The sequence below is a fragment of the Ammodytes marinus genome (genome assembly GCF_949987685.1).
Source record: "Ammodytes marinus genome assembly, chromosome: 23".
NCBI classification, from domain to species: domain Eukaryota; kingdom Metazoa; phylum Chordata; class Actinopteri; order Uranoscopiformes; family Ammodytidae; genus Ammodytes; species Ammodytes marinus.
In genome coordinates, this window is record NC_137227.1 from 8,260,385 (window position 1) to 8,279,642 (window position 19,258).

Below are 19,258 nucleotides of genomic sequence, written 5' to 3' on the forward strand. Positions count from 1 at the left end.
AAAATCCACCAGAAATATGTGGAAGAGGAGATTTGGAGAGAGAACTGAAGAAGGATATTTTTCTGAGTTCTTTCGGGACACTGAACTCGACTGAGCAGAATACCTTCAACACCTAATCCCTGGCACAGGCAACGCTGCAATCATTTATCCACACGCTTTTCTCCCTGACTAAAAAGGAGAACATCCCTCTCTTTATCTCTCCCCTCTTTCCTCCCAGAGAGACACACACATACTGCGCTCACTCCATTCACTACTTCAATCTGTGTCTATCTGCCTCACTCCCTCTGCTCTTATCTCAGCACAGCAAAGCAAAGTGAGGACGTCTAATCTCAGCTTGTAGCAGCTCCTGTTCTTATGATGCAGGGTCCATTCAAAGCAACAAGCACACAGCATTTGATTGGAGATGTCAAAAATGTAACGACCCGCCAAAAATCCATTCCGCTGCTGCAACTAACATCATGGATTGGGCCCATCCAATCCAATATCGGTATTGGCTCAGATGTGGCTGAAATCCACTCATATTGGACTGACGCCAGCACTGCGCGTACCGAACCAAATATCCATAGTCTGTTTAATATAATTTAAAGACCATAGCTATGTGATATAGCACAGGTTTAAACATTATTTTGTAATTAAAAAGAAGTGCAAATTTTGAATTAGTTGAAGTTCTTATGTACTTCTGTATCAAAACTATTTAAAGCAGTCCAAATAAATAGATTACACTGAATTTTTGTAAATTCTTGTCACCACCGACAAAAAAAACATGTTCAACATAGGGACAAATCAACACTCAATTATTCTCATTACCGATAGATTCATTTTTCAATCTATAAAATGAGTCTCTTGGTCTCTACAATGTGAAGAAAAATCAAAAATTAAATTCCAGTTTATTTTAGTAATAATAACGACTCCACAATACAGACAGGCTTTACGGGAGGCCTCATGGTGCCATCTGGTGGCTGAGTTAGGTAATACAGCTGTTTTTCTCTCTGCTCAAGTCAATTTAAGATGAACATAGGATAAAGACTTTTTTAATGACAGGTGGATTTTGGTTGAAATTTTAAAAAAAAACACTTACCCTTCAGAATCAATGCTGTTGTTGTGATCGTAAACCATGGCTTTCAGGGCGTCTGAGTTTGCTGGAAAAGGACAGAGAGAGAGAGACGGGGTGAGAGAGAGAGAGAGAGAGACCAGTACAGGGTGAGGATGAGAAGAAGAGGAGGGGGGAGATAAAAAGGAGTGTTTGGAATTAGCGAGAAGAAACGCTTCAGTGACTTCAAAAGCAGAGCGCTTATTGAAAGATGGCTACCACAGATTTTCACTTCCTTAACACAATTAAATGGATCACATGCAATCACAGAACGCACAATTACTTCTAGAGTAATTAGAAAAACACAACAACCGCCTCAGGGGGAATGTGACAAGCCACAACCAAAAACAAAAAGCTTTTAAAGCAGCAAACAAACTCAGAAAGATGGCGTAGGAAAGTTTTAGGGACTGAACTTTAAGGAGAGGAACTTGGCAAAGGCAGATTTTCTGGGGAACAGACTCACATTTAAATAACATGTTAAAAAAAAACAAAAAAAAACAGTAGCCTATAAATATAAGCCCTAGATCCTAGGTGATAATATACAAAATACTGTATAGTATTATTAATCTCTGTGAATAGGAATTCAGCCAATAGGGAATTTATTAAAAGATTAACTTGTTATCAATGAGACATTATAATAATGCCCACACATTTGTTTTTTAATAGCCTACTACAGCATAAAGATTGCTACACATTTACATAGTCAGGTTCGGAAAAAAAATAATCATTAAATGACAGGTACCTATTAAAATGGTGTCATTTATATCACATTAAGGAGAGGACAGTATGGCATAACACATTTTTAAAAAGTACTGACAAGCCCAACAACTTATAACATTCTGACCCTTGTAGAGTGTGTGTGTGTGTGTGTGTGTGTGTGTGTGTGTGTGTGTGTGTGTGTGTGTGTGTGTGTGTGTGTGTGTGTGTGTGTGTGTGTGTGTGTGTGTGTGTGTGTGTGTGTGTGTGTGTGTGTGTGTGTGTGTGTGTGTTGTGTTTGTGTTTGTGTGTGTGTGTGTGTGTGTGTGTGTGTGTGTGTGTGTGTGTGTGTGTGCTCCTGCTCCCAGACAACGTGGCAACAACAGATATAGATTTACATCATTTGAGCCCAGAGATGGATTTCCCTAAGGCCCTGATGCACATAGTGTACAACAGATAAAGAAATGCGTGCACTGCATACCTTTGGACTAAAAGGGGGGAGATGTAGCGAGACACCGAGATGACTCATGGAGGTAAATGTAGGAGTAACAGGTCAACTCTAAACTAACACAGATTCTTTTTTTCTTTTTTTGGTACTTGAACACACCATTTTCAGAAGAGGGGGCAGGACTCAGTCGCATGCGGATGTGAACCAATCAGGACTGGAATCCCAATTTTATGACTATGAGGTGGGCTTGTTAATTATGTCGCCGGGCAATTCTCAATCAAACCACACTCACACGGTCGTGATAGAAATTATTTTTCAGTTTGAATACTTTCGAAAATGTTTAACTTTTCATTTGCCTATTTAATCAGAACCGAAATAAATATTATTGATAATAATCTGTTTTTTTCCAGGGGCTTTTAACAAATTCAACCCACTTTATTGTTTATTTTATTCCAAGCCAAATGTAGATATTGTGATGCAGCAGCTGTAATGAAGTTGACTTGACTGCAGGAAGCTTTAAATCATTATCAATCCAACAGGTTTTGGTGTAGATATGGGCTACTTAAGCCTTTCAAACACAATGCAATGTGGTGTGAAAAAAGAAAAACATACATAAAGCATTTCAAGGATAGCAACCAAACTAAACTACTTACTATAAACTTTCAGAAATATTTGATTTCTGTAATAGAGAAGAGAATAAAGAATTAAAAAGGTATAATATTCAGACCTACGCAATATGACTTTAACATTATCTGTAGATGGCAGCCTTTTTCTCAGCTATAAAGAATACTGCCGGTTCAAGACAATTATTTCCATGAAAAACTGGAAGTAGCCCGTAATAAAGCGTTCATACATGATGTGGGTTCAAACAGTGCTGTCTATACGGCAGTGTGTTGTTGTTATGTAATGAGTAAAATGTCCTGAAGCAAGCTGTGTCATCCGACTGACAATGTGAGGGTGAGTCACAGATGTCACCACGAGAACAGTGATCAATCAGTTGGCCTCGTGAGACACCCTCACACACACGGTACAATGCTGCCTTCAGGTGTCACATGTTAGTCAATACGGTTTGGGCATCAATACTCACACAAACATTACAGTATCTCACAAAAGTGAGTACACCCCTCACATTTCTCCAAATATTTCATTATATCTTTTCATGGGACAACACTGAAGAAATGACACTTTGATAAAGTAGTCAGTGTACAGCTTATATAACAGTGTAAATTTACTGTCCCCTCAAAAAACCTCAACACACAGCCATTTATTGTCCAAAGTGCTGGCAGCAAAAGTGAGTACACCCCTTAGTGAAAATGTCCAAATTGGGCCCAACGTGTCAATATTTTGTGTGGCCAGCATTATTTTCCAGCACTGCCTTAATCCTCTTGGGCATGGAGATCACCAGAGCTTCACAGGTTGCCACTGGAATCCTCTTCCACTCATTCATGACGACATCAAGGAGCTGGTGGATATTAGGGACCTTAAGTCCTCCATTTTCCTTTTGAGGATGCCCCACAGATGCTCAATAGGGTTCAGGTCTGGAGACATGCTTGGACAGGCCATAACCTTTACTTTCAGCTTCTTTAGCAATGCAGTGGTCGTCTTGAAGGTGTGTTTGGGGTCGTTATCATGTTGGAAGACTGCCCTGCAGCCCATCTCTGTGGTCTGATCGGACCAAGATAAACTTATTTGGTTCAGATGGTGTCAAGCGTGTGTGGTGGCAACCAGGTGAGTAGTACAAAGACAAGTGGGGCTTGCCTATAGTCAAGCATGGTGGTGGGAGTGTCATGGTCTGGGGCTGCATGAGTGCTGCCAGCACTGGGGATCTACAGTTCATTGAATGCCAACATGTACTGTGACATATTGAAGCAGAGCATGATCCCCTCCCTTCAGAAACTGGGCCGCATTCCAACATGATAACGATCCCAAACACACCTCTAAGACGACCACTGCATTGCTAAAGAAGCTGAGGGTAAAGGTTATGGCCTGTCCAAGCATGTCTCCAGACTAAAACCCTATTGAGCATCTGTGGGGCATCCTCAAACGGAAGGTGGAGTAGCGCAAGGTCTCTAATATCCACCAGCAATTGATGTTGTCATAAATGAGTGGAAGAGGATTCCAGCAGTGCTGAAAAATAATGGTGGCCACACAAAATATTGACACTTCGGGCCGAATTTGGACGTTTTCACTTAAGGGTGTACTCACTTTTGTTGCCAGCACTTTAGACATTAATGGCTGTGTGTCGAATTATTTTGAGGGGACAGTACATTTACACTGTTATATAAGCTGTACACTGACTACTTTACATAGTATCAAAGTGTCATGTCTTCAGTATTGTCCCATGAAAAGATATTATGAAATATTTTAATAAATGTGAGGGGTGTACTCACTTTTGTGAGATACTGTAACTTGCACAGGCATCATTTGTCAGGTAAAATTGATCCAAGAAGATAGTTTGTTTATTTTATCTTTAGTTATTCAAAGAGAAAAAAAGACAATAACGTTTTAAGAAATAGGAATCAGATGTGAGTGTCTTTGGAGGGGTATAACCTAATATTCATAAACAATCAGAGGTAACCCTTCCTTTCAATCCCCATATTTATTATCAATCTTAAAGCCATTTCAAAACATAATAAATGCTTTATAAGATTGTATAATGTATTCATAAGCAGGTAGAAGGACATCAAGTGTTAAATAATGTGCAGTATTATGCCAACTTGTCCAATTAAGACACAGTGTTATTCTGCTGCTGTCATTTAGTACCTGTGTGTGTATATAGCAAGAGAAGTTAAAGTGCTTGACAACTACTGGACTATGTTAGTGAGAGAGACTAGAGTGAGATGTAGAGCTACGGTTTCAGATTGTTGCACTACACTTAACCTAAACAGTTGGCATGGCATATACTACACAGTAGAAATGACAGTTCTAATCTCCTACAGGATCATTGTCTTCCTCTTCACATTCTTTCTGCCTGGGTAAGGTTTTCTGTTTTGTTTTTAAAACACTTTTTTTTTTTTGCTCAGTTCTCAGCTCTCCTGCTGTAACACATCCAGACTTGTCTTTACAACCTCAGAAATAAATCTTTGCTCTGGTTGATTTAACCATAGAACCTCGAAAAAACATGGAATATGGTAAAATGATTGCTCAAATGGCCTGCTGTGTATTGAGAAACAATATATCTACAGTTTACAGTTTATGGACTCCTAAAATGAAAGGCAAATGTTATATCTTTTTTACCCAGTAACTCTTTCAACAAACAGCTACCCCTTCCCTTTTCTACTTTCAAAACCAAAGTAACACACCCATAAATAGAATAAACAGCCGGGTTTCAGTAGAACTGTGGGAAACACTATCAGGAAAAGACATGTGTATTCTAATCAAGATGATTGTATTTGACACAATAGAGGCCCTGATCGTTATCTAACCTGTTATGTTACTTAGGGACTGCGCTGAACAAAGAAAAAGCAATTACTTCAGGTTATCAGGTAGAGAGGCTGTGGTTTATGATGAACAGAAGTCAATGTTCCAGCTCGGGGGAAATTATTTCAATTAACAGGAATAATGTAATAATAATGAAATGACAGTTTAAAAGGCTCCTTGTGACTTGAAAAGGGAAACAGTGATATAATCAAACATGTTGCGTAATCCATACCTTTATAAATGCCTCTTAAAAAGGTGCACTATGTGACCTAAGGTGTGTTAGAGAAATTAACATTTTTTCTAAGGTATAATCTCGTAACTGAATGAACACACTTTCCCAAGAGGGGAATGTAATCCCTGGAACACTGTTTGAAGTTAGAAAGCTCACTGTTTGACTGTTGTTGTTGTTGTTGTTTATAGCAGCAGGGCCCACAGTTTGGTTCACAAACATATCCTAGACTTACGTTTGGTTCCAGGCGCCTCAAGATAATTTAGTTTTGATTTATGGTGATAGAATTATTCAATTCTAAGAATTATAATTAGAGAAAATATGTTTTGTAAACTAACTGCAGGCTCTGCATAGTGCACCTTTAAAGTTGCATGCAGTGGCTACTTATAGATCCTCATTCCTGAGTCAAACATATACACACACCCATGAGTCATGACATGAGATGACATGAGTATAACAATGGACCTGTCAAAACAAATTCAATCTGCGTTTTGTCATCTTAATGCATTGGGACACGTACCTTCATTTTTCATGATGTAGTGGACAATCTGTCCCACCGTGTCATTGTTTTCACTGAAGGTGTCGTTGTTGTCTGGAAGAGGGAAACAAAAATAAAAAATAAATACCTGCATTACAAAGTGTTGCAATAAGTGTTTAATGATGTCCATGAATCATAATTGAAGAGGAAATGAGTGAAATAATGTACTGTTTAACTGGATCAGGAATGCAAAAGATGATTTTCAATGGAAACCCGCACATGTATTTGCCTGTTCAAAAAGACTGCACCTTGGTAATATGTTGATATAAAACTTATATTGTGATATGAGAGTAGATATTGTCTGTCAAAATATTAACTATAATATAAAAATTGCTTTTTTGTGTTGGTGTCCTAAACTTGCATTGAATTCAATGCTTTGGCCACATGGGGGCACTGCAACCAGCTTCCAACACACAAACTGACCTAACATCACAATGTAAAGCCTTTTGGCCATTTACAAATCCAGAATATTTGAGAAAAAAAATGCCTCTCCTTTTAGCTCTGGTTTCCACCAACTCCTGAGGGGAATATCTGTTTCTTTATCCACTACATAGAGCAGCTGGTCCCTAACTCTGTCTGTCTGTCTGTCTGTCTGTCTGTCTGTCTGTCTGTCTGTCTGTCTGTCTGTCTGTCTGTCTGTCTGTCTGTCTGTCTGTCTGTCTGTAATTGGTAAGGAGAGTTTGGTCCACTGTTAAACCATTGTTATAATAAAAACATCTTGATAGCAGCAGCTTTATGGCAGCGCCCAGCATTTCTTGAGTGTTTTGAACAACAAATGCCTCTACCGTTTTGGTCTTGACATTACTAAACATTTAATGAATGTGAATACAATGTTGGCAAGTAGGATGTCTCTGAGCTTGAGATAATCATTGGTCATTTTCTGTTGTGGCCTTTCCTATTTTGATATCAATGTCTACAGATTAATTTCACAATATGAACATCAAGACATAAAGGGCAAACATAAATAGGCCAATCTATAATTATTTTAAGGTAATTGTATTCGTTAAGCTATTTAGATGTACGTGTATACAGGCTAGTAAAAAAAAAATCAAGAAAATACTGAACTTTGTTATAACATTATGAATATAGGTATTGTTTCATTTGTTGTCAACTATTGTGATATTTCATTTAGCCTCTCTTACACTCATGTCATGTGATCAGTATTACACAGTTCCATATGAATGTACAATCGTTAGCAGTCTTCCTCAAGAAAACATGTTATCTATCTAAACCTCTGAACTCAGCACACGCCCTTACAAGGAACTTCCTAGAGCCTCCTGTCGATTGCTTCCTTTTCCTCACAACCGATTAACATAATGCTTCTTCGGCAATTAAGGGGAAATTCATCTGTTATGTCATGGCTGATCTTAAAGGAATATTTCAATTCTTTCCTGTATGTATATGTTTCTACATACAGACAGGAGCGTTTAGTGATGTTGTAAGGTGTACCTTTTAACCTGCTCCCCTTGACTACCAGTGTTTGAGCTAAACTAACCTGGATGAGCAAACTTTGCCTATTTCTATATCAAAAATGCATGCACAATTACAGGAATGGTTTCTGTTGCCTTCTCTTGAGCCCAAAGAGTGAGGTAAATGTAAAAAAATGTTGAACTATCCCTTTAATCCCGTTTAAACCTGCACAATGATAGGGGAGTTGCTCACAACGTAAGAGAAGTGTTTGAAAGACACAGACAGAGAAAAGAAAGATACACTGAAACCTGATCACTGCCAAACAATAGAAATAATGGATTGACTTGAATGAGTTGAGTGAGGTCAGAACACACAAGCAATGTTTTTTTTTGTTTCCTGCTCTTTTGTCCTGACGTAGGTTTAAAAAAAAAAGGGTTGGGCCCCACAGTACACGCATTGGAGGCAGCAGGGAAAAACCCTCACGCGCAGATGAATAATTGTGCAGCTGACAGGGAGTTCACATTGACACCACAAGAGAAACCAGCTTGGTTGGCCTATCCTTTTCCTCCTGTGCTAAAAGCAATGGGCCGGGGGTGTCAAGGTTTTGGTCAAACAAGGGGGAGATAAAAGAAACATGATATGCCGGCGAGAGGAAAGCTGACGAGAGGGTCCATTTGTACGATAACATATGAGTGGGAGCCAGGGGTCTTGGCAGCATGGTGTAAACAGTTCATTCTTTCCATTACTCTGACATTTTCCCAGGACAACCCAGTGTAAGTGAGGCCAACGGGATTCACAAAGCACTGACCTCCCTCTCTCTCTCTCTCTCTCTCTCAAAACGTAACGTGACACACAGAGGTGGTCTTAATACTGCATTTTTTTCGTGCCCCCTCAGACTAAATCTTTTGTCATTTGGTGGATAAACAAGAGGACTTCTTTAACTGCCACGAGATTATTTTGCTAATTAATTTTATTTAGCATTTTGAACGTGTTTAAAAAACAATATTTCAAATCTATACAAGTAACTGTTTTTATGCAGGCCGTGACTTTTCCCCACCTGATTGGAGCCTGTAGTGGCAAATGGACCCTAAGTACGTGCCAAAACTTTGTAGTTCCAATATGCTTAAAGTTCACAAAGTAAATTGTATTCTCTGAGGGGCAAAAAAAATAAAAAATAAAAAAATCATCACATACACCAAACTCAAGGCAATCAAGCTTTATTATTATGAGCTGAGGGAAATTCGGGGGAATTAATTTCTGTTTTCGCTTCACTTAACACGTCCCTAGCTGAGTCAGATAAAACGTCTTCCTGGTTTCTATTGGCCTCCTCCACTCCACAGAGAGACACACAGACAATAGAGGAGTATTGCTGAGATAAGACAGTAGCTCACCAACACAATGGTGAGAGAGCTGGCAGTATATCACCGCACCATGACTTGTCTTAGGCCATGTCCACACATACATGGGTATACAAATGTGACATCACCTTCATATTTGTGTCAAGAGTCCTGCTGGTTCTAAATGAAACTGTCTGTATCAAAGCAACAGGTAAGGTTAGCATTTACCTTGCTCTCTCATCCAGCAATACATTTTTGAATAGGCTGAATAGACCTGTTGGTTTGGTATGGTCTTGGCGGAATCTAAGTTGGGTTTTGGCCTTCTTCTGTTGACACAGAGATTTTCCAAATCCTTATATCCTTGCAAAAAAAGGAAAGGAGGGAAAACCTGTTTGTACCTGTGTAGATGGCCTTATACAAACCGCTGAGGGGGATTTCTCTGTGTATGTTTGTGATCCCACTTGGGTTTTCAGAAGATTCATCTCTTCACTTCTTAGGTGACAGTGTATCAAATAGACGACTATTCCTTTAAACAAGCTCTGACATATTGTACAGTAAGTTTTAATATAGCATGAGACATTCAGAAATAGTGAGCAATTGCTGCTGGTTTTCGGGGGTGGAAAGAAAGGCTATTCACAACACACAAGAAGTCTATTCTTATCCAAATGGACACATTTTTCCTCACCTACTGTACCTGGCACACACCAAACTCATTAGATTCAGGAATGTAGTGCAGGCCTGTTAGTATTAGAAGGCAGGTGAGAGCATCAGTGCACCATCACTGAACTTGAATGTCAACATCTCTTCGGGGAAATGGGGAAAAAAACGCATACAGAGACAAGTCGACCACTAGCTGAAAACATTTATTCTGCCTCAAGTTCCCATTGACAAATAGCATCACAATCCCATTGACTGCAGAGAGCTAGGCCCAGATACTCAACCTCATTGTATTACAACGATCAAAATGGTCAACTAAAACTAACTGAATTTGGAACTAACACTAAAAAAGTGTGTAAGGCAAGTTTATTTATAAAGCACAATTCAGACAAAAGGCCACTCACAGTGCTTTGTTCAAGGGCCTTCTTCAAATTCAATGCTTTTTTTTAAGACCCTGCGGTGGACCCTGTTATTTCAAAACCTTTTTTTTTTTTGTTAAAGCCACCTGGACTGACTCCTTCCTTACCTGGGTCCTGCTCCAGATCTTTCAGGCCTTCCTCACAGTCCTCCTCCTCTCCCTCGGTGGTGCAGCGGTATCCCTTCCTCTTCAACACGTGACAGATGACCACGCCTAGCAGACCGAGCAGGAAGAAGACAGGCAGCAGGATGAAGGCTATGTACTCTGGGTTCTCCGCCACTGTGCTGCCTTCACCTTTAGTGGTAGTGTGATCCGCTGGAACCATGGAGAGAGGGAGACACACGGTCATTTTAAATATTGTTTTGCGACAGGAGGACACACAGACAAAACAAAACAGCGGATCATAGGCTTCAGTGAAAACAAAAACGATTCATGTGAAAAAAAAATCGCAATTCTTGTGTTCTGCGATTTTGAATTGATTTTTTCCTTTGAAAAAAAAAAGATAAACAAGAGTAAATTTGTTAATCTATGTATTTTGCTGCCACCGTTATTGTTGACTTTCCTTAAACCTACATGCATTACAAGCTTTACATTGAAATAGACTAAAATGCAGATAGTGGACGCCTCAACAGGAACCAGGTTCCAGTTCTGGGGCCGTACGGACCAGTTCGTCTTTCCACTGCCTAGAGAGCCACCATAGATATACAGCCGAGTCATGAAATCACTGTAAATGTCTCTGTGCGTCCCCGACGTTGCCACTTTTTCGGCTTACGCTCAAGCAAGCGCTAGCTTTAAGCACAAACACAGCGGTGGATACGTCTTATTTTTAGACAGTTTGCCTCTCAATTATGTTCAGTTTATGTCTCGTAGTAGCGGTGTTTTTAAATATGGCAGATATAAAGTTTTGGATGGTCAGGAGGATAATCCCTCCCCCGGCCCCTGACGTAAATGGTTCACAGTTCCAGATCAGCCAGTTTTTCTGGCCTGGCACCGATTCTCTGGCGGTGGAAAACCAAAGAACTGGTTCCCGATTTTGTGTCGGTGGGAGAGGGGTATTACTAGATCCTGAAATCCCGTCCTTTGAACTGAATAGAGAAATCGATTTTTGAACCGAGAATCAATTTTAATTGTGACCTCAAGAATCGGAATCGGGGGGCGCCCTTAGCTCAGTTGGTAGGGCGTCCCCCCCATGGGCCTTGGCCAGCAGCGGACCCGGGTTCAATTCCAGCCCGCGGTCGACCTCTGCATGTCACTCCCCTCTCTGGCCCATTTCAACTCTGTCCCTACACTGCATAAAAATGCCAAAAAAAATATCTTTACATTTTTTTTTTTATTATCGGAATCTAATCACAGGATTCCAAAAGATTCACACCGCTAGTGGATCGTCATTACAACGCCCTTGATGGCAACTTGATATGTGGACAGTGAGCGTGAGGGTCCACGGTCCAGGCCAAGCAGCTGAGGGGATTTAAATGCCATCAGCTGCAACATGACAGAGCTTTCATGTTCCATTTCCTGGATCAGTGGAGTCTGTTGCTGTCTCTGCCCCGCTAACTGCTCTGAGGACAAATTTAATTTAAGAGGCAGAGAGAGTGAAAAGGCAAGATAAACCTCAAACAAGAAATGTGAGGGAAGGACTGATGAAAGACACTTTTACAAGGGTCCCCCATAAGCCAGTGTTTCCTCTTTCGTTATTAAAACACATCAAAGGTCCATAACTGCAACACTCCTGATGCAAGGTTATCATTAAAAGTCATGAAGAAAAAATGCTCCGGCTACATGTAGTCTTTTTTTTTACAGTGACTGATAGCAGCAAGAAGAACACAAAGGCTATAAACATTATCACTCTAGAGGGGGCTTCACCTCTCCCTCTCCCATCTGCCCATCCACCTACACAGAACACACTGGACTTTAGACCCATCAGGACTCCAACAGTGAATAGACACAGCCAAAGGCCTGGAACAAGACAACCTAACTTTCTCTTGTTTTGACCAGGCGAGCAACAGTCCAACGGCCAAAGATATTCAATTTACGTTTGAGAAGGAGCATCCTGCAAAAAGGAATTCAATGACAAATCTTTTCTCGGAATACCTAATAAGTTCTTTTCCAATCGGTTAGAAAATATGAAGAATTTCAACCCTTAATTCTATTGCCCTCGTTACATTGTTTACATGACTAGACTGCCCATTCTCATGTTTATATATGACAGTTTACATGTTGGACCTAATGTCTTGAGCCTGACCAAGAGGTCAAAGAGACAGACAGTGACCTGGGTCAGCTTTAGGGCGAGAGAGCTCCCCTTGCTCCTGCTGTCGGAGCACCACGTGAGGCATTCCAGCACCAACACACAAGAGGGCTTTTGTCTGGTTTCCTGTGTGTGTGTGTGTGTGTGTGTGTGTGTGTGTGTGTGTGTGTGTGTGTGTGTGTGTGTGTGTGTGTGTGTGTGTGTGTGTGTGTGTGTGTGTGTGTGTGTGTGTGTGTGTGTGTGTGTGTGTGTGTGTGTGTGTGTGTGTGTGTGTGTGTGTGTGTGTGTGTGCCAGGGAGAGAGACTGAGAGACAGGCAGGGTACGATCATGGTTTGAAGCGTAATCAAATCCAGAGTTGATGCAATTTTTGTAACGGTTAAGCGTGTAAGTGCGTATCTGGCCTACCGAACCACGTGCCTTCCTAATGCATGCAGGCATTTGTCCATTGTGCTTGTGTCCTGGTGCATCGGAACTGAAAACACACTGATAAACCCCATTGTCTGTTTACCGTCCTGTGAGCGACTGCTGTGTGTCTGTCTGTGTGTTCACTGTGTGTGGAGTGTGGACCCATATATATTAGATGCATTGAGAGAAGACTAGAGACTGTCAGAATAGGTCTAACATGGAAGTCCTTCATGAGGTTTTGAGTCATAATTCTCCTAGCAACCACAGCTGCAGCCATAATTAAATTCCTCAGAGAGATGAGAGTCGATGTCTGAGACACGTGCACACAACACCAGCAGGTGTGGATTCATGCACTACAATGCCATAGAATGACTTACAAATCAAATAGACTTGTGTGGCTTCAGTAAGCTCTGGTGAGACACTATTGCCACAGATTTGTGAGGTTTATAAATAGGGCTGGCTGGATACGGATGTGAAAAAAACAGGAACCGAGAGTTAAAATCCAAAAGTTTGAACTAGCGATCCATTTCTCTGTTGTAGCAAGTTGTTCCCAGAGCCTTCATGCTTGTGGGAGGTGTTGAAGTTTCCATCCAGCACCACCAATAGTTTTTTTCCTCCATAATGAATACCGGCCCATACCATCACTGAGCAGCCACCTGCTTGAGTGGTTTCCTGGATGCAGTCATCACAGAGGCCCAACTTTTTGGGGCGACCGTTTATATTCCTAAGCAAAGGGTGACTTCTTTTTTTTTTTAATCCTAGCAACAGTCCAAAAACTAAAAATATTGAATATACAATGATAGAAAAACAACAAATCTTCAAATATGAGAGGCAGGAACCACGAAAGACAATTCATATAAATTGAATTATTTATATAACAAACTTTGAGATGTTTGCCTTGTTTTGTTAACTGAACAAACGACCTAGTTATGCTATCATATTGAAGAATGGATGTTAAAAAACGTCCACTAAGAATGAAGAAAAGAAGAAAGGCAGGTTTGTTTTGACTGTTAATACTGTATCATTCTAATTCAACAGGACCTCCCAAAGATGAGTGGTCTCATGACACTCTCACTAGTCTACACCCTGATAACAGGTATTCCCAAAGTATTTCAGGGTGCAGTGTCGAATCCTTCAAATGGGGTTCAGGTCTGGATCACCAGAGCTTCACAGGTTGCCACTGGAATCCTCTTCCACTCATTTATGACAACATCAATTGCTGGTGGATATTAGAGACCTTGCGCTACTCCACCTTCCGTTTGAGGATGCCCCACAGATGCTCAATAGGGTTTTAGTCTGGAGACATGCTTGGACAGGCCATAACCTTTACTCTCAGCTTCTTTAGCAATGCAGTGGTCGTCTTGAAGGTGTGTTTGGGGTCGTTATCATGTTGGAAGACTGCCCTGCAGCCCATCTCTGTGGTCTGATCGGACCAAGATAAACTTATTTGGTTCAGATGGTGTCAAGCGTGTGTGGTGGCAACCAGGTGAGTAGTACAAAGACAAGTGGGGCTTGCCTATAGTCAAGCATGGTGGTGGGAGTGTCATGGTCTGGGGCTGCATGAGTGCTGCCAGCACTGGGGATCTACAGTTCATTGAACGCCAACATGTACTGTGACATATTGAAGCAGAGCATGATCCCCTCCCTTCAGAAACTGGGCCGCAGGGCCGCATTCCAACATGATAACGATCCCAAACACACCTCTAACACCATCTGAACCAAATAAGTTTATCTTGGTCCGATCAGACCACAGAGATGGGCTGCAGGGCAGTCTTCCAACATGATAACGACCCCAAACACACCTTCAAGACGACCACTGCATTGCTAAAGAAGCTGAGAGTAAAGGTTATGGCCTGTCCAAGCATGTCTCCAGACTAAAACCCTATTGAGCATCTGTGGGGCATCCTCAAACGGAAGGTGGAGTAGCGCAAGGTCTCTAATATCCACCAGCAATTGATGTTGTCATAAATGAGTGGAAGAGGATTCCAGTGGCAACCTGTGAAGCTCTGGTGATCTCCATGCCCAAGAGGGTTACGGCAGTGCTGAAAAATAATGGTGGCCACACAAAATATTGACACTTCGGGCCGAATTTGGACGTTTTCACTTAGGGGTGTACTCACTTTTGTTGCCAGCACTTTAGACATTAATGGCTGTGTGTCGAGTAATTTTGAGGGGTCTCATGACACTCTCACTAGTCTACACCCTGATAACAGGTATTCCCAAAGTATTTCAGGGTGCAGTGTCGAATCCTTCAAATGAAATCTCCCTTTAACCAAGTGCAGGCTGAATAATACATCACCATAACTGTTCTGCTAGTTTCATTTCCTGCTGTTTTATGAGGATCTACGCTGTGAGAAGTTCTGTCTGCCATGTCTCTGCTGCAACAGCCTCTCTCACCAAATGATGTCAAATCAATCTCTGCAAAAATGCACAAGAGTGGGGATGATGTGTGATCGATCGAAAGAAAGAAGAAGAAAAACAACCTCAAAAACTGAGCTGTATTTTTTTTTTCATATATATATAATTTCCAACCTTTTCAGTCATTTCTTGGGAAATGTGTAGAAAAATCTTTGAAAACAGAATATCAGAATTGGCTGCAAGTATGTTATCCTTTCCTACCAGTGGAAGAGATCCAATTAAGTCAGTCATCCGATCTATAACTAGATGTAACTGCATTAATCACCTTTGTTGTTGACTCATCTCGGGAAGGAGAGGGCCAGAGGAAATGGAGGCTGTTTTGACGTCTCCTCATTGACCACTAGTCAATAACCTCTTCTTCACAGACCCATTTTACAAAAACATCCATCTTCAGAGCAGAGCTTTGTTTTATAGCCCCCAAGCCATAGAGAATGAGTATTACTATACACTACGTAGCTGTCAATCAGGGATGATTGACAGCTACGGTTGAGAAAGTGAGTGATAGTAGTAAACATGCAGTGCAAAGTGTTTCACTTCATTGTGTCAACACATAAGGGTGAGAGTTTGTGGCCTTGATGTCACAAGGCCAGAAACTGAGAACTCAGCTCAATCCTGAGTATAAATGGAGGAAAGGCTTCAGATTATCAGTGGACACACACACAACCATTTCCTCATATTCAGGAAATCACTGCAGCTGCCAAAACAAATCAGACATAGACATACACCAGGTCGTTTCAGATTCTACAACACTGCGGAGTCATTCGGAAGTGGGGAGTAAACATCTCGAGACACATCGTAGCTCTCACACTATGGGACACATGATGCCAAAACACATGAAGCCTGACTATTAGCCGTGCTAGCGTGCTAAACTGTATTCTCGTGGTGTTGCATGCTGATGATCAGTGAGCAGAACATTTTTTATTTCTGCCTGAATGAAGAATGAGACTATAGCTACACAAAAGAAAGTCAGCAAACTGAGAAGTTGGAAGTTAGGGATGTCAATTTGAATGGATTGATATAGAGAGACAAACAGGACTACATGTGTACGAACCAGCCGAGCTAAGGGTCTAAGGGCAGGGTGTCATACTGTATGGAATGTAAAGCCCACTTAGGCAAATGTCTATTTGTGATGTATTGGATATATACAAATAAAACTGATTTGATTTGAAAATAGCCCCTTAATTATCCCCAAAGATGCTGCAGCAGAGGATCTTCTTACTGAGACAACTTTAGAATAAATAATTAATAGTAGCCTGACGGGAAAAGTGTCACAGCTCCAGTTACAGTATTTCTGTTATAGAAAAACAAACGGGTAAATGATGAACATTCCTGAGCCCACTCCCATGTTATGTATGTAGACAATAAATTCACTAAATTATTTGATAAGCTACTTAAATGCAACAGACCAAAATGCTACCAGCAGCTTCATTCTAGAGATGTGTGATAATGTTTTTGGCAAAAAATACAGGCACAGTCCTTGGCAATGACATTCTTTAAAAAATCTCAGGCTCCCTTCATCAATGCAACTAACAAAAAGTAAGGAAAAAGAACACACAGGAGAATCTGAGACATACACATGTTATAAACAGGTGGTATGTGTGAATGTACAAATATGTGAGAAGAAGAAGAAACAGAGATTACATAATGGTATGACTGTGGTATAATATAAACATAATGGAAGATATGTGCCTGACTCCGCACAGGTCTTACTCTTATGTTTGGACATCAGCGCCTTAAGATTCATGTAAAGGATTTCCCACGGAGCTAAGGAGGTGAAAGTATCCAGAATTGGACAAAAAATGTTTCTTTATGACTTTAATCATCTTGTCACCTCCTCACATTTACCTTGGGACCTCTTGAAGGGGACTTAGAACACAGTAAAGTTCCTGAGCTTACAACTTAAGGGTCGGGCTCGCCTGGACGAGTGCTTAAGTCTATATGTGAAGCAGCTGTGAAGTGAGCAGAAAGTATCCCCAGACATACAGTATGCTTGTATTTTGTACTGTGGTATTATTGCACTTATTTAATAATATTAATAATAATGTGATAGGAACCTATGTGTTGGGGAAGGTTTAGCCTGATGCACGGGAAGTGTGGATCACGTTATACTCTGGATGCTGCTATTCATTCAATAAAGTGGTAGTCAGTCAACAGTGAACTCACTTGTGTTATTATTCAGCAAACACGACATGTACAAGCACCATGGACTGTATATAAAAGATTCACTTAAAAGGCCTACACATATTGCATGAGTCAGTGTATCCGTAAAACCAAAACAACTGACTGCACAACTTTGTCAACATTGAATGAGCAGGAGGATTCAGACATGGCTTTTTTGCAAGCCACATCGACTCCTTTTGAAAATGGAAACATCTTAAAAGGTTATAAAGGAAAAAACCAAAGCAGCCAATGGAACTATAAAAGAACGCTGGCTGGCTCACATAAACGGGCTGAGCTGTATTTCAAATAATATCCACAGACTTGACTAAGGCCTTCAACAGGATGTGTAACTGTAAAACATCCATCATCGATTGTGAGATATTTATCTTAAAAAGTCAATAAAACACTGCTTACCAAGTAAAGGCCGTTTAAGTACATACTTCATTATGAATGGGCAAACGAAAATAGAGATGTTTACTTTTTTTGCTACGCCAATATTATGACAACTGGGCAGCTGGTTCCTGTCAACATTATAAAGATGTCATTTCAAGCAGATAATATAGGCTACTTCCACAGCTACTAAATAAGATTTTAGACTGACATGCTGCTTTTCCATTTCAAATATCGCATTTAGACCTTTTAAGACTTTTGGCTGCTTCACTGAAAATCACAGACCCTCACTCACACAGTATATTTATATAGGCCTATAAACATAAGCCAAATGCAAATTTCCTGCCGAATAAATAAGGGCTAAAATCTTGAAAAAAGCGTAGTTATTGTATATAAAGCAATAAGTAGGCCTAGGCTACAGTACAACCCAGAGACAAGACTTGTTGTATCTTTTAACTTTAGGTTAATAACAAAACAACGAATCAGTGGAATGGGCTGAGCTGACTTCCTATAATACTAGGCTACTGAATCAGAGTTACAAGTATTAACCTAGGCGACAGTTTTTCTTTCATGCGTAGCGAGTTAAGTTTTTCTTTCATGCTTAGCGAGTTTAGTTAAACACCTACACCTTTTACACTGCTGTTCCGTTGTGAATGTACAGAGGCTAAAGGCAGCCTGTAAAGTTTCTATTATAGTAGGTTATATTTTGATTTCCTGTCCTTCCTGCTATACGTTGGCTGCATATCTTGCAGTTTGGATGTCACACAGTATCTTCGTAAAACTTAATTTTCTTTCAAGCGTTTCCATAACGCTTTGGCGTCAATTGCGCCTCTGTTACTTCATATTTATAAGTCGAGCGGTTATTAAAATGACAACAGACTTTCTGAGGAGGACATGGAGAAAGTGTCAGTAGGCCTACTGCTATGCAAACCCTTTTTCGTTTCCACAACAGCAAAAGAAAACATAACATATGTTTGGATACTTACGCGTAGTGCCGGTTGAATCAGCCATTGATGGAAATGACCGGTGCTACCAGGTGCTGCTGATGTGTAGACGGGAAGCCGTTGAAACGCTCCGATCACCAGCCACCGCGGTCAAAGTAAAACTAAAGGGAGGGACTTCTCACAAACACGACAGCGGTGAATTTCCTTCTTTCTAAAAGAGTGGAGACGCCCATGGACCTATAAATACGCCCCGAAACCTCTGTATATGTCCATGCCCGAAACGCCCTGATATTAAATTGGTAGGCTACTCCCGCCAACAGAGAGCGCTGCACACTGCACAGCACAGCCATGGACATATAAAGAAAGCACAGCAGGGGGAGCTAGATGACTACAGTCCCACTACATCCGTCTCCGTTTAAGGAAAAACCTCAAAACCAGCATACCTTCATCCC

The 19,258-nt window shown here is 40.8% G+C and overlaps 1 protein-coding gene across 2 annotated transcripts; it reads right to left on the reverse strand.

Annotated features, from left to right (window-relative positions):
- Window positions 1-1,074: 1,074 nt before the first annotated feature.
- LOC307268860 (RELT-like protein 1) lies at window positions 1,075-18,986 on the reverse strand (the record flags this gene model as incomplete). 2 transcript variants are annotated; one of them, XM_080051638.1, is made up of 5 exons in its annotated part: window positions 18,849-18,986; window positions 10,352-10,558; window positions 9,397-9,528; window positions 6,404-6,475; window positions 1,075-1,139 (listed from the first exon to the last, which is right to left on the reverse strand). In XM_080051638.1, the coding sequence occupies exons 1-5, from the start codon at window positions 18,871-18,873 to the stop codon at window positions 1,075-1,077; spliced, it is 501 nt and encodes a 166-aa protein (XP_079907764.1). In that variant the 5' UTR covers window positions 18,874-18,986. The 2 variants fall into 2 exon arrangements, with proteins under 2 accessions (XP_079907764.1, XP_079907765.1); XM_080051639.1 differs by lacking the exon at window positions 9,397-9,528.
- Window positions 18,987-19,258: the final 272 nt, after the last annotated feature.